We start from the raw sequence: 23,659 nt of genomic DNA, 5'->3' as shown, positions 1-23,659 counted from the left end.
TGGCCAAGAGTCGCCTGGTCGTCACCTGGTCATATCCCCCTCCTGGGTCTCAGGTTACGAAGGGGCAGCCATAGCATCCATGTAGGCAGCTGGAGCAACCCCCGCAAAAGTCACACACCCTTATTCCCACCACCTAGACATTGGTGCAATACACACACAGCATTAATACAAAACAGTAAGACTCGCATACAACGTAACAAGGGAAAATTCCCACTTTGTCACACCCCAGTTCTCTAGTCCTCCAGGGACATCTCCAGCAAAAGCAAGAGACACACGACCACACATTCCTGCTCTTCTTACAGAAGCAGTCCAATAAATAAATAAATAAATAAATTGAGCCAATGCCTTGTTTTCTGGTGGCCTTTCCAAGTCACATTTAGGACAGGAAGTGCAGAGCTGCTTTCAACTCCTGCATGCTATGATTGTAATGTGCTCTGTTAAACAAGAACTGCTTCCCAAGGCCCAGCATCTGGCTACCCCTGAGACTGGGCGAGAGGTTGGGTCACGTGGAGTTTGCCTCGTCCATGCAGACTTTGGGAATCAATGCTTTAAGTGCAAGTTACTAGCACTGTTCTGGGTCCACAACTGTAATTCCATGGGCGGGAAGCTCTGCTCTGCATCCAGGCCTGCCGCAGCTTAGGCAGAGGCTTACAAAACCCAGCCTGGCTACGCCCTGACAGGATGAGGGAACATGGGTGTGCGTCGGGGTGGAGCGCGTTTCCCATGTGCAGAGATCAGATCCAAGGAACTAAAGGGGGAAGTCTCTGTATCCTGAGGATCAGGGCAGCGGAAGCCTGCGAGGGTAGGGTGCACAGCGCAGGGAGCCCGGCCCAGCCCAGGACGGAAAAGACTCACTAGGAGCTCGCGGCTGAAGGATGAACAGTCACAGGGAGGGACACAGGCATCCTGTTTACAGAACAAAGAGAATTTTCTCCAAGGCCCATTTGCTGGGACATTACATAACGTATCACCCCCTGCTCCAATGCCACAGCACCTCCTACAGGCACCCCTGGTTCCAGACATTTCCGGCCAACTAATGCTAGGGCAGCGATAGCATTTCCCCACACACAACGGGGCATGCCCTGCCAGGGTATCTCTCATGCCTCCCCTATACCAGGATCCTCAGCTGTTCCAAGCCCAGCTAGGGGAATAGCTGCAACTTTGCTCAGATCAGTTTTGTTTTGCTTAGAACAGCTTTGAGGTCGGCTCTGCTGCTCCGCAACGGAAATAACACAGGGCTGGTTAGTTACCAGGTAATGGCAACACAGACGCACAGGGCGAGGGCGTGTTACAGGCCCCTTCACCCGTGCCAAGCCACACAGGAGGAGTCCGCCACAGCCCAAGCTAGGCCGCCACAGCTCTGTCACTCAGCTGCTTGTGCATTTAGCCCTGGAGGTCCCCGCGGAGTCAGCCCCGCATATGCAGGAAGAGGCCCCTAAGCAGTGCCTGAAGGGGTGATGAGATGCCCAGCCCACCTGCATGAGCTGCATGTCACGATCAGCACAGGTCAAAGATGGGCAGCCTGGAGCACTGTCACAGGACATTGCGCCAGGGCGCAGTGGATACTGGGCACTCATGGGTACTCACTGTATGTTGGGCCCAGGGAAAGGGGGATGTGCCCCCTTGGAATGGGAGAGGGAGGTCCTGGCAGCAGCGCCTCCTCCCAATAGCATTAAGTCATTGCAGCCACACCCCACCCACAACATGGCACACAGCACAGGAGACAGCTACTATGCCAGGGTGTAGACAGCAAGGTGCCTAGCAGGTATGGGGTGCCCTGCCGGCTGGGAGTGAGCAACCCCCAGTGCCACCTGCCCAGCTGCCTGCCACCAGCACCAGTAGGCATGAGACAGGGCTGTTTCCCAGGAGGGAAGTTCAGCAATCAGGGCGCAGGAGGCCAGGCGTGCAGGTCAGTGAGGTGCCACTGCAAAGCCTGTCAGCCGATCTATGCTGCCTACACACCCGGTGCAACACAGCCAGATCGTCTCCTCTCCTGGCCCTGGGCTGCCCTTATCACTCCCCCGGCCTGCGATAGGGCCCTGCTCACTCCCTATCCCAGAGCCAGCAGCACCTTGGGTTATCACGTGGCAAACAACCATATACAGGCATAATGCCCTCTCACCACTGGGACTGTGTTCTTGGGGATGGGCCGAGCCCTGCGTTCTGTGGCATTGGCATTATACACACACGCTGCAGCCTCCAGCTTGCAGTCAGTGAGTTTGTCCTGGGTCCATGTCCCCTCCCCAGCTCCCCACAGGATCACCCCAAGTTCCAAGAGCCCATCAAGCAGGAGCAGACCCTGGGCTGCAGAATGGACGACATCTGTGTTTGGTCCCTCTCCCGACCCTGGGCGACCCGGCCGCGGGGACCACAGATTTTCACTTTGGCTCCAGCAGGGCCTGAGAAGAGCTGTTTACATGTTTGAGAGGCCTGCAATTGTTGGATCCTAACAAATATTTAACCCCTGGTGCCACTCACTGCCTCGGCTGGGATCCCACAACCCCCTGCCTCTGCTCAGTAGGGGAAGATGAGGGTGGGGGAGGGAATTTCCTCCCAGCCCATTCCCTTCTCGCTTTCTGGCTGCATTTCTCTCTCTCCTTTCTCCAGCCTGGGGGCGTCCTGCCCCTCCAGTCACTGCAGCTGGGCTCTCAACTGCCCCTTTGTTGGGCAGGGCACCAAAGCTACAGCCAGTCCAGGGGCATTGTACCCAACTGTCTGCAACCTCCCCATCTCTCTGACTGCCCCTGCTGAGAGGGCTGGCTGCTCAGGGACACGGTGAAATGGTTAACAGCTGGTCTGGCTGCCTCCGCTCTCAGATTCTGAGTCAGATGGATTGTATTACAACCTGGCTCCATCACCCTTAGTCACGGGTGAGTAGCACTCCCACTGGGCACAGCACCTGGGGGGGGTTCCGCTCCCCCAGTGCGCTGACACCACACAGCTGGGGTGCAGGAGGCCCTTTGCACGGAGCAGGAGAGCAGCAGCCCTGACTCCCCTTAAGCCTCCAGGGCAAGGGACAAAGAGCCAGAGTCACCTGGAAAGGAGCAGACAAGGTTTACACTGGAGAGCAAAGCGCAGCCTAGAACCGTCCTCAGGAGAAGGCCCTGCGCTCTCCTGGCCTGTGCTCGGGGGGTCAACGTCAGCCCCTCCCCATCCAACGCCCCCATTTAAGAACCATCCTGCTTTGTGCTTTGCCAGTCCTTAGGGAAGCAGCAGCTAGTGATGCTGGGCAAGGCCATGGCGATGCTAACCCAACAAGGGCAGCACTTGGAACGTCTCCTGGTATCCAGGATGTCCAGTCAGCCACAGTCTTGGGGTCCGTTCGGACTCCTGGGTGTCAGGAGAGGCCCCCAGAGCCATGAGACCAGAGATGCCCCTTTCTTATTTGCCACTGGCCAGAAGGTTGCCCCCCACCCCACCCTCCCCATCAGAGCCAGTGTCTCACACAGTTGTTGCCTCCAGACATGACGCTCCCCACCCTGAAAAGCCTGGCAACACAGATCACTGCCAGCTGCCCCCAGCCCCTCCACAGTGCCCTGCCCTCTGCACCGGCTTCCCCAGGGCAAGGTCCCAAAGCCCGCCATGGCCCTGATTATCCAAGAGACACCTGTCCCGCTACGCCACAATCTCCAGCGGACCAACAGGGAAGAAAAGGAAGAGGGGCCAGTAGCTACAACACGGGACTGGGGCTCAGCAGACCTGGGCTCAACGCCTGGCTCTAGCACTGGCCTGCCAGGTAACGTGGGATGAGCCACAGGTTTTCTGAAGACTCAGCTCCCCCCTAGGCACCTAAATTAAGTGGGCTGATAAGACTAGCTGTGCTTTCCCATGGTAGTCTCAGCACAGCCACTGACTCATGCACAAACTCTACTTTTCCTGCAGGCCTGCCAGGGCGCGGTTTCCATCATTAAGTGCTCGGGAGTGCTCTGATGGTGGCCAAACCCAGAGAGAACCAAGGATCTGAATGCACATTACACCTGGGAGTGAACCAAGCTTCACAGTCCAGCACACCCAAAATCATTGTACAGAATGGGGAAACTGAGGCACAGAGCTTTGAAGTGACTCGCCCAAGGTCACCTGGTGAGTCAGTGGCAGGGCTGGCAACAGAACCCAGGAGTCCTGACTCCCAGACTCTCTCCTGTAACCAGTAGATTCCACTCCCCTCAGATCTGGCAACAGAACCCAGGCATCCTGGCTCCCAGCACCTCTGCTCTAACCACTAGGAAACACTTAATCACACAAACAGGAGACTAACAGGGCTCTGTCACTCACATAAGGACACCTCGCAGGGGTGTCCCCAGGGGGTTTCTGAGCCAGCTGGGGAATTTACCCTTCTGTTGGGGTCTCAATGTATCACAGCTGGGAGGCTACAGCCTTTGCCAGCAGCAGTTTGGCACTCAGGGAACAATTCTTTTCCACCCAGCCCCTGCAGAGTGGCAGGCACTGACACAGCTGCAGGGGGTAGCAGGGGGGTTCACGCCTTTTGCTGCTGACAAACAAAGGCACCACACAAAGGCCAGACTCTGCTCAGCAGCAGCCCAAGACTGGCACAGCAGAGGGTGCTGCAGGGTAGGCTTGAGGGGCATCAGTCAATCTGGGGGTCAGGACAGGACCAGCAAAGGAGCTGTGGCCAGGAACATAGTGCACTGGCAGAGGGTAGGGGGTTGAAGTTTGACCAACACCCAGTCCCACTTTTCTTAGTTTTTGCCAGTTAAATCAGCAATTCCCTTTGGGGAGTATTAAAAACTCCCACAATTCATCCACGCCTCCCCATATGTACATACACACAACCTGTTCCAGTCACCAGTTGAGTGGAACCAACTCATCCACACCCACCCCACCCCAGAGGCTGAGATCATCCCATTTCTCACACCCTTGTGTCTCCTGACCTCAGATCATCTGCCAAAGCCACAGGCTGAGCCAAAGGTCAGCCAGATTCACGGTCCTTTGTTGAACGGCCCATAATGCCGGCCCAGCTCAGCTCCTGTAGGGCCACAGGCTGAGTGGCCCCAGAGTGCTCTGTAGGGCTCCAAGGAGACACCATGTGCAAGGACCTCCCTAGCCACCGTTACCCACTAACAACGCAACCTCCTTTGGCTGGTGGCAGCTGGAGGTTTGTCATTGCAACGCTGGGCACTGGTCCATGGAGCTCTTTGGAGCTGGAGTCCTTCCATGGCCCGCCATACAATTTCTATTCCCAGATGTGGCCCTCAGGCCAAAAAGTTTGCCCACCCCTGGGCTAAGAGGATCACAGAGCTGGAACAGCCCTGGGCCCTCCAGGTGGGGAGGTCTCCATCTCCATACCAGCTTGCCAAGTTCAGACACCTATGTCCTTCTCCCCACCAGCCTGCCCTCGGGTAGCACAGAGCTGGGTGGGCTAGGCCTCCTCAGGCAGAGAAAGAGCCTGGCAGATGCCCCATCACAGGGCGATGGTGCCAGGTGGCAATTTGAGCCTGTCCCTCAACGACCATTCACCATTCTGGGTGCCGGACGCAGCTCAAACTGGTGCTCTGCCAAGGGTCCTCTGGGGCAGATCTCCCTAACTCAGCCTCCATCTGCCACCTCCCCAGTCTGCCAGGATGACCAGAGAGCTCCTCCTGCCCTTACCACCACCACAGTGCCCAGCACTCTGGGGACAGACACCACAGGAACTGGAAGCCCGAAGACAGAGGGAAAAGGTGAAGAATTTGGAGAGCTGGATAACAATGCAGCTGCACTCAGTCTCAACCCACAGTCCCCACCCGCTGTTCCACTCCTGGATCCCCCCCAGTTCGGCTGATGCCCCTCGATCCTGACCCGCACCGTCCCAAAAGCCAAGTCTTCCAGTGGTGCCAAACTGAGGGTTTTACGCTAAATGCCCATCAAGGGGCTGGCAGAAGACCCACCAAACTCACGCCACGTGTGATGTCATCACAGCTGAAGGGCAATACCCCACCTCTCTTTACCCTACAGACCTCAGCAAGCCATGCGCCAGCCAGGCCAGGGAGACAGGAAACCCCCCCTCCCGACTAGCCCCCCTGGCATTTGGCCAAGATCCTTCAGCCCCCGTGACAGCGGCGTAAGGGTTAGTTTCACACCCTCCACTCTCCCGCCTCCCGAAAAAAACCGGTTCCCGGAAAAACGCCTACCCAGGCAAGCGCATTTGATACACCCATGGGAAGGCTCGGTGGAGGCGTATGGAGGACTAGCCTTTTCCCCCCCGTATCCTGGGATGAGCCCCATCAGTTTGCTTGCGAAGTGCCCAGAGCCTGGGCTGGCGGGGTACGGCTCGCTGGCTAGTTAGACACCCTCCACCGAGCTTCGCTCACCTCGGAGACCCACAGGGCAGCCCCCCATCCGCGGCCGCTCAGCCCCTGTGACTCCCCAAGGCACTTAGGGGACCAGCCAGTGGAGAAGCAGACCCAGGAGTAACAGGATGGGGTCCGAAGAAATCGGATCAGCCGGCAGTGAGACCTTTTGGACAGGGGCCTTGTTCACCCACCCCGCAGTGTGTCTGCGCAGCGCCAAGAAGAGCGGGGCCCTGGGCACACGAAATAATAGTCGTCTGGTTCAAAGGAAGGGGAGCAAAGTCCTCCTTGAGCAACCTCCAACTCGAGGATCCGGATCTCCCCATCCACGCACGGCGAAATCTGGATCCCCCACGCACACTCCCAGTCGGGGCTCCCCTACCGGGCACTGGGGGGATCCGGATCCCCCACACACACACTCCGAATCAGGGCTCCTCTACCGGGCACTGGGGGGATCCGGATCCCCTCCCACTCCGAATCGGGGCTCCCCTACCGAGCACTGGGGGGATCCGGACCCCCCCCCCCCCCACACACACACACTCCGAATCGGGGCTCCGTCTCTGCCTCACCTTGTCCTTGAGGGGTTTGCGGATGAAGGAAGTGCGCGCCGTGAAGTACTGCTCCAGCTCCGAGTCCGAGTCCTCCTGGCTGCAGTAGCCGCTGCTGGTGGTGCTGCTCCAGGTCATCTCGAAGGACGGGGTCCCCGGCTCGCCCTCGCTCATCCCCTCCCCGGCCGCTGCTCGCCCTCCGACCCTGGCAAGCTGCCTCGCCCTTCTCCGGCCCGGGCTGGGAGCGCTCGGATCCCCGGCCCCTCGCCCGGCCCGCTCGGAACAAGCCCGGATCTGCCGGCAGCCCCCGAGGCTAGGTCCGACGGAGAGGGCGCACCCCGAAGCGAAGCACTGCCCGCCCGTGGTCCCCGGCTCCTGCTCGCCGTCGCCGGGCTGCAGCCGAGCCGTTGGGATTGAAACGTACACACCGCACCAGGGGCCGGCCCGGATTGGGGGAGGCTGCGCAGCCAGCTGGGGCGGGGCGAAGGCGCTCCGGCCCCGCCCCTTTCCGGCCGTGATTTCATCCCCAAAGCAGCTCGCCCCGCCGCGGCCGCTCTTCGGCGGCGCTTCCCAAACGTTAGCCAGCCTGGGGCCAGCATCGCCCATGATGCAGGGACACCACTGCCACCTCCGCCTCGCTCAGCGTGTCTACATGAGCCGCGCAGGGCGCCCATCATGGCGGTATCTGGGCGCTTCACAGGCCGTATGCATCTATCCTCCCAGTCCCCCCGACCCCACCCCGTGCAAGGCAGGGAAGGATCCCCATATCACACAAGGGGAACTAAAGCACAGAGACTGTCTGGGGCCAGCTCCTCCAAGGTCTTTACTGCTCAACTACCTTGCAGGAGCTGGGCCTGAAGTGACTTGCCCAAGGTCACACAGGACACGTGGTGGGGCAGGGAATTGAGGTCAGGCCTCCCCTGTCACACATTAGTGCCCTAAGCCAGCCTGTGAATAGCCCCGATTCTCAGGCCTGTGCTCTAACCACACAGCAATGCTCCCAGGTAGGTAGGTAGGTAGGTGTGTGCGGAGTTAATCAGCTCTTTCACCCAGGAGTCAGAGATGGGTACATCTTAGGCCAGAAGGACCAAAGGAGAGAGACAGACACACTAACTCAGCAGGACATGGGGACCATTTCCATTAAGACAAAACTGCCTTTCTTCTGCATGAGGGAGGTGGCAACAGCCCCAGCAGCAACATGGAGTTCAGAGCGGGGCAGTGCAGACAGGGGATGAAACCTGGCTGACCTTTGTCCCCTCCCAGATCTGCCTCAGTGATTATTCCCCAGCGGCTCCTTGGAGACACAGGCAGGATGCTGGGGCTGACCCTGCTTTCAGGTTCTCACTTGCACTGGGAATCCCAGGCAGTCTCACTTCCTTGCATTTTTGATCAGGGAGGGGCAGCCCAATTTGGAAAGAATGAGAGCCATGGGAACCTCCACCCCACAATGCAGACTGACACCCCCCCCCATCTTAGCCCCAAAATGCAAACCTCCCTCCCAAACTCAAGCTAGCCCCACAAGCATTTAGCCAAACCAAAGCACAATCTAGCCCCCCCCCCACTCCAAAGCTCCCCCAAACACAAACTGAACTCCCCTTGCCTAAAGCACAGAGCCCCCCAATGCCCTGCAGAGACGGCAAGGTTTGGTTCGCTCCACTCCCCCCTGTGTTCCCTGGTCATGGCCAGTAGTAGAGTCACCAGAAGAGATGCAGCTATCAATGGATTTCTGATTGCACCAGGAGGAATCAGTAATACCATGACAAACCCCAGCCCTTTATGAATTCCGCTCCGGATTCGCAGGCCAGGGCATTCAGACGGCTCCGAAAAGCACCCAGCTGTCTGGGAGTGGGTCAGACCCACTGTCAGAGGCAAAGTGCTATTACAACAGCCCAACAGGGCCACAAGAAGCCTGCTCTACCCACCATCAGTGAACCCCTCAGCCAAGGAAACGAGAGACACGCAATGACCTACAACCCAGCCAGGAGCCACTCTGCTGTCGGGTTTTCCTGAGCAGGCTACACAGGGGATGGAGACCTTCACCAGCTCCAGTTCAGCCAACTGGCTGTGATGATTCATTGTTGCTACAGCCCCCGGAGGGCCCAGTCAGCATCACTCTATTAGGCCACATTGTACTAGGCGCTGTTCAGACAGAGGAATATGGGCCCTGCCTAGGGTGACCACATGTCCCGATTTTATAGGGACAGTCCTGATTTTGGGGGCTTTTTCTTATATAGGCACCTATTGCCCCCCACCCCCATCCCAATTTTTTACACTTGCTATTTGACGAAGTGGGTATTCACCCACGAAAGCTTATAGACTAACAGACATATTGGAGCACCGCACTTGCTATCTGGTCACCCTAGCCCTGCCCCCACAGGGTTCCCATTGTCACCACTTAATGGCTGCATGGCAGCCCCGGGCATGTGCCCCAGAGCTACTTATATAATGCACATCAGGGTTATCGGAGCACCTCACAAGGGATTGTACACTCACACATCAAGGAGGTAGGGAAAGATCCCCATTTTACAGATGGTGAAACTGAGGCACTGGGAGTCTGTGGCTGAGCCAGGAACTGAGCCCAGGCCTCCCAACTCCCAGTTCAGTGCCCTAAGCACTAGATCACCCTCCCTGCTGCTCTGCAAATGGATCAACAGCCCCTCGGACTCCATTCACCAGCACAACACTCACTGCTGTTTAAAAGGTCATCCCTTCAGGGTGGGGCTCAGACAGGATTTCCTTTGCACTGGATTTCATCCTGAGAACCTTTCCATATGCTCAGAGAGGGACAATGGTGGGTCTGTGGGAGATGAGAATTGGGGTCTGTAATGGGGTGGGGGGGTGATGGGCAAAGGGCAATGGTGGGTCTGTGGGGGAGGGGATTTGAGGTCTGTAATGGAGCTGGGTGGAGGGTGATGGCAAAGGGCAATGGAGAATCTGTGGGGGAGGGCATTGGGGTCTAATGAGGGTGGGTGGGGGGTGATGGGCAAGGAGGCAATAGGGGTAATGGTGGGTCTGTGGGGGAGGGGAATTGGGGTCAGTAATGAGGGTGGGGTGACAGGGAAGATTCTGACGGACTCAGCAGTGAGCACAGGGGAGGGGCGGGCAGTAGGGGATCCAGACCCCATGGGCGTCCCAGACAGGGGGGCCAGGTGCTCATCTGCCTTGTTGGTAGGTGTCAGGACAGCCACCCCGGCACATGGCATGGAGCTAATTAGCAATGCGCCCGCCCAACTGGGTGAATGGGCCTCACCTCCCTTCCCCCACTGTCCCTGCCCCTGGGGAGGCCCCAGCTGCCGGGAGCGGAGCCACAATCTCAGGATGAAATTGGAGCTGGCTCCTCCACCAGGGCCACAACAAGATTTATGACGCTTTCCCTGGACGCCAGCTAAGCCCCACGTGCACACTGCTGTGCATGGAAGGGGCAGCACCCACGCCTTGGGCTGGGGACAGACAGCAAGGGGAGGAGCTTGATGAACTCCAGCCCCAGCCTCTCCCAGCAGGGGACGCTGTGGGGGCCAGGGCAGGAGCCCTGCCTGTGGGGGGAGCTCCTGGCTGCTCCTGCCCTGTTCCCCCCAACTGCTCTCCTACCACGTTGGTGTCTTTCTCCACCGTCTGTTCGTTGGCCTCAGCCGGGTCGCTGTCCTGGTACCGGGGGCCACTGCAGTCCAGCTGGATCAGGGCGCGGCACCGATAGTGGCAGGTGAACTTGCAGTCTGGGGGAGGGGAGAGGAAAGAGAAGACAGCGTTAGGCGAGCCTGCAGGGGAATTCAGCAGCCTGCTGGAAGGAGCAGCACCCCCAGGCTCCAGCGCTTGCCAGAACCCCAGGGCTGGGACAGGGCCAGTCTGACACCATTGAACATCCCAATCAGCTGCATGATGGCTCAGTATTTCCTATCCCAGCTCCCTGCCTCTCCACTTATATCCCCAGGTCCCAGGGAGAGCCCTGCTGCATGGGAACTCGGAGGGGGGCTGTGTGACAAACCTAACCTTGGATCACCCCCACCCCCAACCAGACCAAGCTCAGGCCAGGAGGGAGTCGTTGGCTCCCATCTCAGCCAGAGCTGGTGGCCAGTGTGGGGTCCTCAGAAGCAGAGAGGCCCCCACTCTGGGCTGAATCCTGACTATCTGGGCCTGCGCTTTGGGATTTCAGGAGGGAATGGAATAAAGGAGCCGGGGTCCCATGAGATCCCCACCAGAAATCAACCAGCAAGCGCACAGGCCTCCTTCAGCCACTTGCAGGGGATCCCACCTTTACAGTCATGCCAGCTCTGCTGCCTGCCCCCAAGATCAGCCAGGGGAGGGATGGTGAGAGCAAGTGCTGGGGACACCAACCCATACCACGCCACGCACACCCCTGCAGAGCTGGGGTCTGCCAAGGAAGTGGCGTAGGGGGATGAGGAGACACGAGCTGGGTGCTCAGCCAGAGAAGCGGCTGTGCGGGTGGAGGGGAAAGGACCAGGCATTACAGGTGGACACCAATCCCAGGTGGAGCCAGGCACAGAGACAGAGAGGGCAATGAAACCCTTGGTCGGTTCCTGTTCTGCTCTCTTCCACTGAAGGTGCTCCACCACCACCACCACAGTGCACACCCAGCATCTGCCAGCAGCCAGGGAAACAGACCCCAGGGGATGCTCCTGCCCCGGCTTGCAGGGAGGCTGGGCTGGACAGGAGCTAACGGGGCTGCTGCCCCTCCAATTTCTCTGTCCCTGTGATTAATGCACCGTGCAGCTCTGTGGCACTCGGACGCTGCCCTGCCAGCCCCAGGATCTCTAATGGCATTGAGGCTTCCACTCACACGCCCTCCATGGGGCGAGGGAGAGAGTGATCCCCCAACATGCACACACTTCAAAGGGACCAAGACAAAGAGACTCTGTCCCAGCAGCATTGCCTTTCCCCGGAGCCAAACTGCCACCCGCCAGCACAAAGAGCCTATTAACGGGCACCCGGCTGGCCCCGGAACCATTCGCCTGGATGGGCTGCAGCCGACCGCAGCTCCTGCAGCGCAGATGGGCTCGTGCAGGAGGAATGCTCCAACGGCAGTCACACGATGACACAATGCAGCCTAAGAGATCCCCCTCACTTGCCCCATGTGCCCCCAATCTCTGCAGGGATGCCCTTTTCCCCCCCCCCCATCTCACAGGGGTCTCCTCTCCCCCATAGCAAAGACCTTTCCCTGTTAGAACAAATTCTCTATTTCTTTCCCCTTGTTCTGTGTTACTGGCCTCGGTCCTACCACCTTTGAGGTCTGCTTGTGGCATCACAATCCTCTTCATTGCAACCTGTGATGTCACAAAACAGAGGATGCAGCTTGGTAGCAGGAACCGGTCAAATGCTCGGGAAAGAGAAATGGTTTGGGGTTTCCTTCCCTTCCCCCAGATCTCCCGAGCAACTAAGATTGAGGCAAAGATTAGGGAATCTTGGTATATTTTTTAAAAATTGGAGAAACAACATGGTCCTCATTTCATTCAAGGCGGTTTTGTGGCCCCCAAACACATCACTTTTCCAGCCTTTCATCAGAAGATGAATTTCAAAATGTTCCCCATTTTGAAGCAAAAGAATAACTGGTTGGATGAGAATATGGTTTCATATGCCAAATATGTGGCTTGAAAAACAGAGCTGAATTCACTCCTAAGTAGTCCTGTGTTCTTGCAGCACCCCAAGCCCCCATGCACCCAGGTGGGGAGTGGGGAAAACGGGAACAGTTGGGCACTATAGAAAGAAAACGAGAGCATCTCTGATTTTGGAGATGTTAGCATTCAGTTGTGACTATTTCACAGGGCCCCCAACAGAGAGAGAGGGAGAAAAAAGCATGGCACTTCTCTTCTCTTTGCAGTATCTCCAATGCTGGGAGTCCCATCCCCCCCCCCCCCCCAAAAAAAAATGGCATCAGGCCTCTGAAAAAGTCCCAAGATTGGCTTAAAAAACCACGAGACCGTGACAAACTAACACATTTTGGGTGCTTATTTGCCTTCTGAGCCTTTGCCATGCTTTCAAGCTGTTCTCTTTGTGAGCTCATGGGCTAGACAGACTTCAGAAGAAAATGAACTTAGAGATTCTCATGTAACCCATAGAGACAAAAGCCACCACATATTACAAGAGTCAGGATATAATCATGACAGGTGTTGACAGTGGGTTCAGGCAACTCAAGGGCCTCTCCCTCCCTCTCCATAGGGACATCAGAACAATCCCAGTGTCTATCCAACACATGAGCTTCCTTCCACTGAGAGAGAAGGCAAACTTCCATTTTGCTGAGACACTTAGTGGGCTAGTTAGAAGCTGACTTCAAGTCCCAGGCTGCCTGTTCCCTGCTGCAGCCAGGCAGCTCTTTAGGAAGCAAACCCATGGTGATTTCCAACCACTGGTCCTGCGAGCAGCAGCAGAAAGAGGCCCCATGCCCCAGCTTTGGAGAGCAGGATTTAGCTGCAGAAGCAGAACCATCACACTTAATTCTCCATGGAAAGTTCCTCCCAAGTTTTCCATGGATTGTCAGCTGTTCTTTTTAGAGGGGAGCTATGACTTTAAATAGGGCTCTGGCACCCTCTAGTGGTTGGTTTCAGAGTAACAGCCGTGTTAGTCTGTATTCGCAAAAAGAAAAGGAGTACTTGTGGCACCTTAGAGACTAACAAATTTATTTGAGCATGAGCTTTCGTGAGCTACAGCTCACTTCATCGGATGCATACCGTGGAAACTGCAGCAGACTTTATATATACACAGAGAATATGAAACAATACCTCCTCCCACCCCACTGTCCTGCTGGTAATAGCTTATCTAAAGTGATCATCAGGTTAGGCCATTTCCAGCACAAATCCAGGTTTTCTCACCCTCCACCCCCCCACACAAATTCACTCTCTTGCTGGTGATAGCCCATCCAAAGTGACAACTCTTTACACAATGTGCATGATAATCAAGTTAGGCCATTTCCTGCACAAATCCAGGTTCTCTCACTCCCTCACCCCCCTCCAAAAACCCACCCCCATACACACACAAACTCACTCTCCTGCTGGTAATAGCTCATCCAAACTGACCACTCTCCAAGTTTAAATCCAAGTTAAACCAGAACATCTGGGGGGGGGGGTAGGAAAAAACAAGAGGAAATAGGCTACCTTGCATAATGACTTAGCCACTCCCAGTCTCTATTTAAGCCTAAATTAATAGTATCCAATTTGCAAATGAATTCCAATTCAGCAGTTTCTCGCTGGAGTCTGGATTTGAAGTTTTTTTGTTTTAAGATAGCGACCTTCATGTCTGTGATTGCGTGACCAGAGAGATTGAAGTGTTCTCCGACTGGTTTATGAATGTTATAATTCTTGACATCTGATTTGTGTCCATTTATTCTTTTACGTAGAGACTGTCCAGTTTGACCAATGTACATGGCAGAGGGGCATTGCTGGCACATGATGGCATATATCACATTGGTGGATGTGCACGTGAACGAGCCTCTGATAGTGTGGCTGATGTTATTAGGCCCTGTGATGGTGTCCCCTGAATAGATATGTGGGCACAATTGGCAACGGGCTTTGTTGCAAGGATAAGTTCCTGGGTTAGTGGTTCTGTTGTGTGGTATGTGGTTGTTGGTGAGTATTTGCTTCAGGTTGCGGGGCTGTCTGTAGGCAAGGACTGGCCTGTCTCCCAAGATTTGTGAGTTATCACTCTAGTGGTTATCACTGCAGCACAGCAGGACAACGAATCTAATTCTTTGACACCAGCGTCACTCCACTGGAGTTACTTCGAGTCACACCAGTAAGGAAGCAGGGGTCAGATCCATGGACTTTACAATGCCACACTCCACTTATCTTAGACACCCACTGCTAATAAAGGCCTACTGAGGTCCCTTCCAACCCTGACATTCTATGATTCTATGTACAGAGGAAGGGGTGGCTGGGACGGTTGTTGCTTATAACTAGGCCTGGCAGAATTAAATTGTTACTTTAGCATCATTTTGATGGAGAATCTCAAGGTTTATTTTTAACTTTTTTTTTATTTTTATCCATTTCAATTTTCACAGTTGCTGGAAATTAGGGGGAGGGGTCAGACAATTGTGTACGGAGAACAGACGCTGAGATTCCAAGAGGTAACGCTTTATAACCGCTAAACACAACATTGACAACGTCACCTGCAAAATGCACAATGTAACTGTCCTTCAATCAAACTCTAAGGACTTCTCAAGCAGCGTTTTCCTGACATTGCCCGTCGGTACATTTGGATTATTACTGACGGAAATCTTCGGGTTTGTAGGTGAAATTGACATTTATCAACACTGACAATAAAAATCAGATCCTGCCAGGCCTGCTCACAACCAGGCACCATGTCTAACAGGCTCTGCAACTGCCTCCCACTGAACTGTGGTCTCATTAGATCTCACATATAAGCCTGGTGAGTGCTTGCATGGAACTGGCCCAGGAGATGCAGAAAGTGGGGTTGGTAACTCAGTAGGAGGCACTCTCCCCTGGCAGTCACTGCCCCAGGGCGCTAGGGCGTGCTGTGCTGCAGGAAGTAGGGTGGGTGCTCAGTAGGGGACCCTCTCCCTGCTGAGTCAATGCCAACCCCAATGTCCCAGCGTGGTGGTAGGGCACAGTGTGCTTCAGGAAGCGGTGTTGGTGGGCCAGTAGGGGGTGTCCTCCTCTCTGATGTAGTACTGACCTCGGTGCAGTACTGACACCTTGTGGCCAGTCACAGTCCCTTGGCATTTATAGAAGTACTAAGTATTATTATTATTACTATTATTATTCTTTTCACAAGAATTGTTGCCGGGTAAAGCCACTTTCGGGCCAAAGTGCAACATTGGTCATTAAATTCTGCTGACCTGGCCTCCCCTTGAAGTTTCAGTTGGACACAGTTTTGCTTCCTGTCCCAGGGTTGCTGTGTGCTGTTAAACAGCTGCTGCGTTCCACCCTAGAGGCAGCTGCATTCAGCGGGATGGGAGTCAAAGAGTTTGTCTGTAACTGATGCAGCACTTTAGGATGACAGATGCTCTCAGTGATCGATTAGTTACAATCAGAAGAGTTTTACCACACTGGCCTTCATGCTGTTCAGTTACAGCCTTGTCTGCTTGTCCCTCTGGGGCAACAGCTGTCCTGACATTAGAGCAAACACGGATGGGGCAGGAAGCAGCAGACCGCCTCAGGGGAGATGCTGAGAGCGTTCCCACGTCCCATCCTCTGTGGGGGTCAGAGGCACAGAGCTCAGCGTGGGGTGACAGCTGCGAGCAACACAGATTGTGGGGGCGGGGTCGCTGGGCCAAAGGGACCCAGCAATGCAAGAAGGGAAAGCAAGAATCAGCTCAGCTGTCTCCAACACAGCATTGGGGCCAGGCAGATCTCCCCATCCCTTCATGGCAGGGTCACACAAGCAAAGGTTTCAGCTTCCTCCTCCTTCCCAGGAAAATTCCAACTCCATCCCCTGCCCTTTTTCCAGGGTGAAAAACAAACCGAAGTCTCTGGCTTCTCCTTTGGCCCAGAAGGGATCACGGTAAATCTCAGGGCTGATCTACATAGGGAAAATCGACCACAATAGCTACTGCAGAATAGCCTCTTCCACTGTGGAGTCAGGCACCACAGGGAGCCAGCTGGCCTGGGATCCTGAGGGCCCAGGAATCCCAGCCCTGGGGCAGCCCACATGGCAGGACTGTTGTAGGATTACAGAGCCTGGAGGCCTGTCTCAGGACTTTTATGCTTTCTGCAGCAGAGCAGGGTGTCAAGTCCTGGCTAGAGCTGAGGCTCCCAGTGCTTTCAAGCTCCCAGCTCTAGGGTAGGAAGCCTGGAAACTTGTCACGGCAGGGCTGCCCCAGAGCCCCGGCCCTCAGAAACCTTGGGGTCTTCAGCCCCTCTCCTGGCAGCCCACTGGCCACCTGCCTGGGATTTGCTTGCAGCGAATGGAGATCCAGATGCCACTGGGGAAGTGGAGGCAGAGGTGGAAAGGAAATCACACTAAAGCAGGTTGGCAACTGGGGCATGGGAAATCACACTAAAGCAGGTCAATCAGTTGGGGTGGGTGGGGCCTCCCTGTCCTTCAGCATGGGACTCTCCTGCCTCCAATTATTTCCATCTCTAAAATATTCTGTTCTGCTCTATACATTTCTCCCTGCTCAACAGAGGCAGGGTGGGCATTCCCTGAGCATGGGCCCAAATCAGTTGACTGATACCGTCTCTAAGGGCGCCAATTACCACCATCCCATTGCCCCACATCATGGCCCTTGCCGGGCTCTGTGCCCTGACCAGTGGGCTGTCAGGTCCATGCCCCGTGCCCTGACCCCCCGGGGTCCCAGCCGGGCTCCGTGCCCACCATCTCCAGCAATCACATCACAGTGTCCGCCAGCATGGCTCCCCACCTGTCACTCTCAGTGCCTGTTGCCATGCCCAGCCTCAGTGCCCAGCCACTCCAGAGACACTCCTTGCCTCTGCCAACTCTCCCAACCCATACAAACACCCCCGTGCCATCCTGCAACCCCCAGTCAGCCTGAGCCAGGCCTGCTGCCTCCCCTGCTCCCCAGGAATGAGCCCCACCAGCCTTTGCCTCTTCTAGCAGGAGGAGGAATTTGGGAGCTAGCAAACGGTTCCATTCCCTCCCTGTCCCAGGCTGGGCGAGTCAGCCCTGCCTCAGTGTTACTGTCCCCCCAAGGAGATCTTCCAGCTCTACATCACTGAAATGCAGCTGCCTCTGAGGTAGAATGCAGCAGCTGTTCGACACCACACAGCGATGCCACCCAAGCCTTTGGGATGGAAATGGAACCTGTTCTTCTGTGGAGAAGACTGAAGAGGGATTCAGGGGAGGCAGATCGTAACATCGCCCAAGGAGGGACCTGGCCAAGCCCTTAAGGTTAATACCCTCAGTCTTGTAGACAGTGCCCCACCATCTTTAATGCCTGCAAGCAGGCAGGGCCTCAGGTTCTCGCAGCAGAGCTCTACTCCCTGGCTTAGAGGGAAGGGTGCCCCCTTCCTGCAGCACCTTGGATTTCCCTAAGAGTGCCTCTCAGCCAGCCCAGCTCTGGCTGGCTTGCAGGATCAGAAGAGATCCCAGCTTGACACGCTATGGCTGGAGGAGAGCCTTGGTCTGTCTGTGCCACTGGGGCCTTGCACCCACACCTGCCTAGTGCCAGCCCAGCATGGCAAACAGATAGAGGTAAAGAACCCATTAACCCCAGGGCTTCCTCCCACACCCACGCTTTCTGTGATTGGCAGGCGACCAAGTCCTTCAGTTCTTACTGACAGCTGCACCTGGCTGGTCGGGGGTTCCCGACCTGCTGTGCATCTGCTGGGAACTCCAGACCCCACAGTGCCAGGGCTGGGGTTTAAACACTTCCGAGTGGAGCTTTCATGCTCTCCTCACTCACACCAGTGCTGCATCCGGGGGCCCTCTAGCTACAGCGGCTGGCTGTGGTTCTCTCCCAGCTGTGCTGAGTGCTGGTCAGAAGAAGATGACTGGAGATGAGCATAGGGACCATCTCTCCTTCCCCACAGTGCCCCCAGGGCTGCATTCACAGGGCTCCCTCGAAGCCCAGGGGACGACTGGGAGCTCCTGGGTGTTGGGTAAAGCACCATTGTGAGATGGTGTCCCAGGGCAGCTTTCGCACCATGCGGGCAGACCCCAATGCCATGTGTTGGGGGGGACGGGGGGGGTGTCCCACATACCCATGGGATCGCCATTCTCACAGGCCCTGGGCTGGCTCTGAGTCCTGAGGGCTCTGAAGTTAATTTCCTCTGTGCACCATTGTGTAATCACCAGCAGGGGGAGCCCGTTAGGATGATAGGGTGACTTGGCCAGGTCGCTAGGCCTGGGTGTGATAACACTGCAAAATGACCCACAGCAGTAAGCACTGCTCGGCGGAACAGAGAGTTTGCTGTGCGTGATGATCCCAAACGTCATCAGCCTGGAACTGACCCTACTATGGGGCCAGGACATGCAGGACCTGGCCCCAGCTCCATGCATGAGCTAGCACTGGTCCCACTGTGGAGTCCGCACATTGTGCTTAGCCCAGAGCAGGCCAGGAGCTGCTGAGCTAGATTGGGGGAGGCAGCAAAGTGCTGGCCGCTGTGGGGACTGTTCTGTTCATTCCCTCTGAAGCACCTGGCACTGGCCACTGTCAGAGGCAGGATACTGGGCTAGGCGAACCATTGGTCTGACCCAGTATGGCCGTTCTTATAGGTTTGAAGAGCTGAGCCCTGAGTTCATCCCAGGCAGAGTGAGGTCTGGAGAGAGGTGAGTGTCCCAGAACTGGGCTGCTCACACCAGCTCACAGGCCCCCCACATGGCCCACCCCATGCCACATGTGGCCTGGCAGCGACGCGGATACGGGATGATGAATGGCCTGGCACTGATTCTTTGTCTAGCGGAGCCAGGTGCTGGGCACTATGATATCCCTGGCTGACCACGGCAGGGGAAGGGTCCCGCCATCCCCTCAACCAGAGAGGAGAGTTAGGGAGAGAACAGAGGAGGAAAGGAAGTCTCCTGCCCTCTCTCAGGCTACAAGGGGACCCCTGGGTGGGTTGGGGCAGGAGGCCTGTGCCCTGAGCTGCTGCCTGAACTCTGGGAAGGAGGAAGATGTAGACCCCTGGTTCCTGCCCCTCACTTCCTCTCCTGGCTCCTGCTCTCCAGGCTTTGGCAGGGGAACTGGAGGGCAGCCTGAGCAGCTGACAGACTATGGCTGCTCCCTTCTCCACCAGAAGGGACAGGGCTCTCCGCCCCCAGCCCCAGATGGATGCCTCTGGCCTGACTGCTGGGAAAGGTGCCAGGCTGAGACAAATGCCCCCGCCGAAAGCCCACCCCCCCATCAATGAGCCTCAGAGCAGTATGGGGGGGGGGGGTCCCTCTGCTGGGTTACCAAGAAGGGGCCAACAACCCAGCCTCGGCCAGTCCCGCTGCCTGCGCCCCCCTGCAGGGGAGGCCCGCTGCCCCCGCTGCGGTACTCACGGGCGCACTGCAGGCTCTTCCGGGGGCCCCCCCAGACGAAATCTCCGCACAGGTCGCACCAGGTCTGCTGGCCGCGGGTGCAGGGCCGGAAGGCGTGGCCCTCGCCCAGCTGGCCCGTCAGCCGGGGGTCGTTCTGCCCGCCCAGCAGGCGGATCTGCCGCACGCGGCTCAGGAGCTCGGGCACCTTGCCGGGCGTGATGCGCAGGGCGTTGGTGCGCTCCAGGCGCACGGGGCGCTCCGGGGCGCCCCGGGTCAGGTCGATCCGCTTCTCCAGCTCTAGGTTCTTCAGCTCGATCATCTCCTGGGCCGGGGCCGCGGCCATGGCCCCGGGGAGCGCAGCGAGGGGGGGCCCAGGGCAGAGCCCCTCCGGCGATGGCACTGGGGTGGGGGAAGCCTCAGCGCGAAGCCCGGCCCCCGGCCCTCCCTTCCTCTGTCTGCCTCGCTCCCCTTTTCAGCCCGCCCGGCTCTTTCCTCCCCGCCCCCTGGGTTTGAACGAGGCGCAAACTCCGCGCAGACCCTGGCGGGGATCGCAGCGAAGTTCCCGCCGGCTCCTGGCTCTCCTCGGCCGGGACGCGTCGCCCCAGCACCGCTCAGCGGGGCCGCTTTGTGCTGGGGGGTGCCCCGGATTCGCCTGGTTCATCTCGCTCCGTCACACGGGCGGAAACACCCCGCAGCGGCTGGGTCTGCGAGCGCAGCGGTCCCGGCTGTGCGCCCCGGGCTCCCGCTGGAGTTGCTGCCCGCGCCTCGGAGCCCCCGAGGAGGGAAGGACCGGGCGGGAGCGCGGGGCAGATTCACACGGAGACCGTGGCGGGGGCCGTCCTCCCCCGGCAAAGGGGGGACGAACTGAGCGGAGAGCGCAGAAATAACCCCGCGGGCGGCAGGAAAAGCGGTGCCCGGCTGCCCTGGTATCCCAGCGCGCCCCCGAGGCTGCCGTGGCAGGATCAGCCCCCAGCCCGGCTGGAGGTTCGGTTCCTGCTGTTCCTAGAGCGACGCCTGCAGGCCTGCGCCCGGCCTCTGCACTGGGGAAGGGGAGCGAGCAGGCGGGACCCCCCCGAGAGAGAAACTCGGGGCTGCTTGGGGCCCTTCGGAAAGCGGGCTGGGCGCTGGCTCTTAACCCTTTGTGGGGCAGGGTCCCTGCAGCTGGCCTGGGTCAGCCCCTGGTGTCCAGCAGCAGGGTTAGGGAGCAGGACTGGTAGGTCTGGTGCAGGGATTTCCCTACACCCCCTGAATTTACCCAGCACCCTTCTCCCCCCCCCCCCCCCAGTTTTGTGAACTAGTTACATGCAGTGTTGCCAATTGAGTGGTTGTTTGGAAACTTGAATTGAAATTGAAACGTTAATACGCACTTTAAAAGCATATACAGTGTATGATAAAATACGGATATCTGAAAAAGTATAATAGATTTGAGAAGTATGAACATAGACTAGCTTCCGTATCCAGCTGTTGTTTTTTATACCAATGTCAGTGCATTCATTTCGGTGATGTTGGCTAACCTAATAATTTCAAATGATGATTTGTAAGCAAAGTCTAAATGAGCTCTCCCTGACAGCTAGTGATGAGCTGGGGGGGAAGTCTTCGGGACCAGATTGTATTTACAGTCACACCTAATCTACCTAGGTATCCAGCAAACAGAGCTGTGTTGCCCAAGTGATAGATTTTGGCTGGGGTTGGGTTACAAATCACTTGAATGGGGGGGGGGGGGTAAAGAAATGCTGTTGTTCTTATTATAGGAGTAAAGGGCAGCAGCCTGTGCTGATTGAGGCCATCAAGAGAGAGGGTGGGGACAGGTGTTTTGCTTGATGGTCTGCTGGAGTCCCAAGGGCGATTTGACCTGCCCCTCTCCACTGTTTAAAGACAGAGCTGATTAGGCTCTATAGATAGTCTCTTGTTTTATTAAGTGACCACTGCAGCTGAAATCACTGATAATCAGGTCTAAGTGCTTAGTCCTGCTGTGGGACAGTGTTTCTGCAGAAGAGACAGCCCAGACTGCACTAGCAGTGAGGTTCCCCCACGGAGAGCTTAGCTGAAATCACTGAGAGCTGGTGGAACCTCAAGAGACCAACTCGCAGAGGTCACAGCGGCAGGTGGCAGCAGAAGGTGACAGTGCAGGGCCACTGGCAACAGAGCCATGGAGTGAACGGTGGCACAATGAACAACAGCGGCCAGAGCGAAAAGTGAGCAGCTGGAGGAACGAGCAAGGTGCCTTCTTGCCCCCCACCTGGGAGGTGAACTCGTGTGAAAGCACCTCTGAAGTCTGGGTCTCCACTGCCCAAGGACAACACCGGTGAGTGTTAATGAGGCTGTTAAGAATGCTGGAGACACAAGCCAGTTCATGTGGACAAACACAGCTGTGGCATCTTACTTTCTGTTTCAGCAAGAGACACCACACACTACAAACTGGAGGCCAATGTTAAGTGCATTGTCACTTGTTCATCCTAAACACTGGTTCTGAACAAGACCAGCAAATGCTCACTGTCTTTCTGCAAGGAACTCAACTGACTGGCTAGAACAGGGGAGGGCAAACTTTTTGGCTCAAGGGCCACAGCGGGGTGCAAAACTGTATGGAGGGCTGGATAGGGAAGGCTGTGCCTTCCCAAACAGCCTGGCCCCTGCCCCCCATCTGCCCTCTCCTGCTTCCCGCCCCCCTCAGAACCCAACCCCCCCCCTGCTTCTTGTTCCCTGACCACCCCCTCCCAGGACCCCTGCCCCTAACCATGCCCTGGCACTCCATCCCCTGACTGCCCCCACAAACCTCTGCCCTATCCAACCGCCCCCTGTTCCCTGTCCCTTGACCGCCTCCTCCTGGGACTCCCCCAGTTCCCCCCTCCCCCGGATCCCACCTCCTATCCAACTGCTCCCTGACTGCCTCCCAGGACCTCCTGTCCCTTATCCAACCCCCCGGCCCCCTTACCATGCCACTCAGAGCAGCATGTCTGGGAGCCATGCCGGAACCAGACACACGGCCGCGCTGCCCTGCATGCATGCCCCATGCAGCAGCATGACTGTGGGGAGGGAGACAGCAGGGGAGGGGCCCCCCAGGCCAGGAGCTCAGGGGCCGGGCAGGATGGTCCCACGGGCTGGATTTGGCCTGCGGGCTGTAGTTTGGCCATCTCTGGGCTAGAAACATGTGGTGCAACAGTGAAAGACTCAACAGTTGAAAAAGTGAAGAACTCTCTCCCCACGTTTGAAAAAATTGCATACGTGGCTGATGAATGCACCGATGCATATGGGCATCAAGTATTAAGTCACTGTGTCCATTATCTTGATGTCCGGGGTAGGCCAGTAGATGCATTTCTAGATGTTCAAGTTATGGAAGACAAATCGGCTACATCTGTGACAACCCACATCTTAGAAGAGTTAAATGCTTGTCAATTGGACCCCAAACAGATGGCTGCTTGTGCATTTGATGAAGCTGCAAACTTCCCAGGAAGACATGGTGGAGTACAAGCTTTGCTCAGAGAAAAGTGTAACTCTGATCTCTCCAATATACACTGCAGAGGCCATCTACTCCAGCTAGCGCTAGGACGAGCTGCAGACTCTTCAAAAGACATTGAAAAAGCTACAGATTTAATGTCTTCATTATGTTCTTTTTTCAGCAAGAGTCCAAAAAGACTGAATATCTTGGAAAATATAGAAGACACACTGGGACTGAAGTTCAAATTAGTCCAACTCTGCCACTCTGTGCCTCAGTTTCCCATCTGTAAAATGGGGATAACAATATTGCCCTCCCTCAGACAGGGTGGGGAAAGCAACTGCTGACAAGTTCTGTGTATTGTTCTTCCCTTCCTCTAGTGGCTCTTCTCTATCCCTGCTGCTGCTTGGTCTTAGCTGCTGGGCGGTTGGCACATCTTCTCACTTTGACGTGTTACACAACCTCTCCAATAAAGATCAGCTTTATTTGAGAAGGAGTCTCTTTGT

The 23,659-nt window shown here is 56.5% G+C and overlaps 1 protein-coding gene across 2 annotated transcripts in view; it reads right to left on the bottom strand.

Annotated features, from left to right (window-relative positions):
- The window catches only part of RASSF1 (Ras association domain family member 1), a 28,822-nt gene extending 8,759 nt beyond the window's left edge, over window positions 1–20,063 (bottom strand). Inside the window, exons 1-2 of one of the 2 annotated variants that reach the window (XM_077821873.1) lie at window positions 19,742–20,063; window positions 10,424–10,548 (exon numbers count right to left, since the gene is read on the bottom strand). In XM_077821873.1, the coding sequence (XP_077677999.1) occupies window positions 10,424–10,548; window positions 19,742–20,063 (447 nt within the window). Of the gene's footprint in view, window positions 1–6,856; window positions 7,010–10,423; window positions 10,549–19,741 lie in introns of those variants that run through there. The other variant, XM_077821874.1, reaches the window with a different exon arrangement.
- Window positions 20,064–23,659: the final 3,596 nt, after the last annotated feature.

The sequence above is a fragment of the Eretmochelys imbricata genome, chromosome 7 (genome assembly GCF_965152235.1).
Source record: "Eretmochelys imbricata isolate rEreImb1 chromosome 7, rEreImb1.hap1, whole genome shotgun sequence".
Lineage (NCBI taxonomy): Eukaryota > Metazoa > Chordata > Testudines > Cheloniidae > Eretmochelys > Eretmochelys imbricata.
Note: the sequence above shows the minus strand (reverse complement) of the source record. Positions and strands in the feature narration are given on the sequence as shown.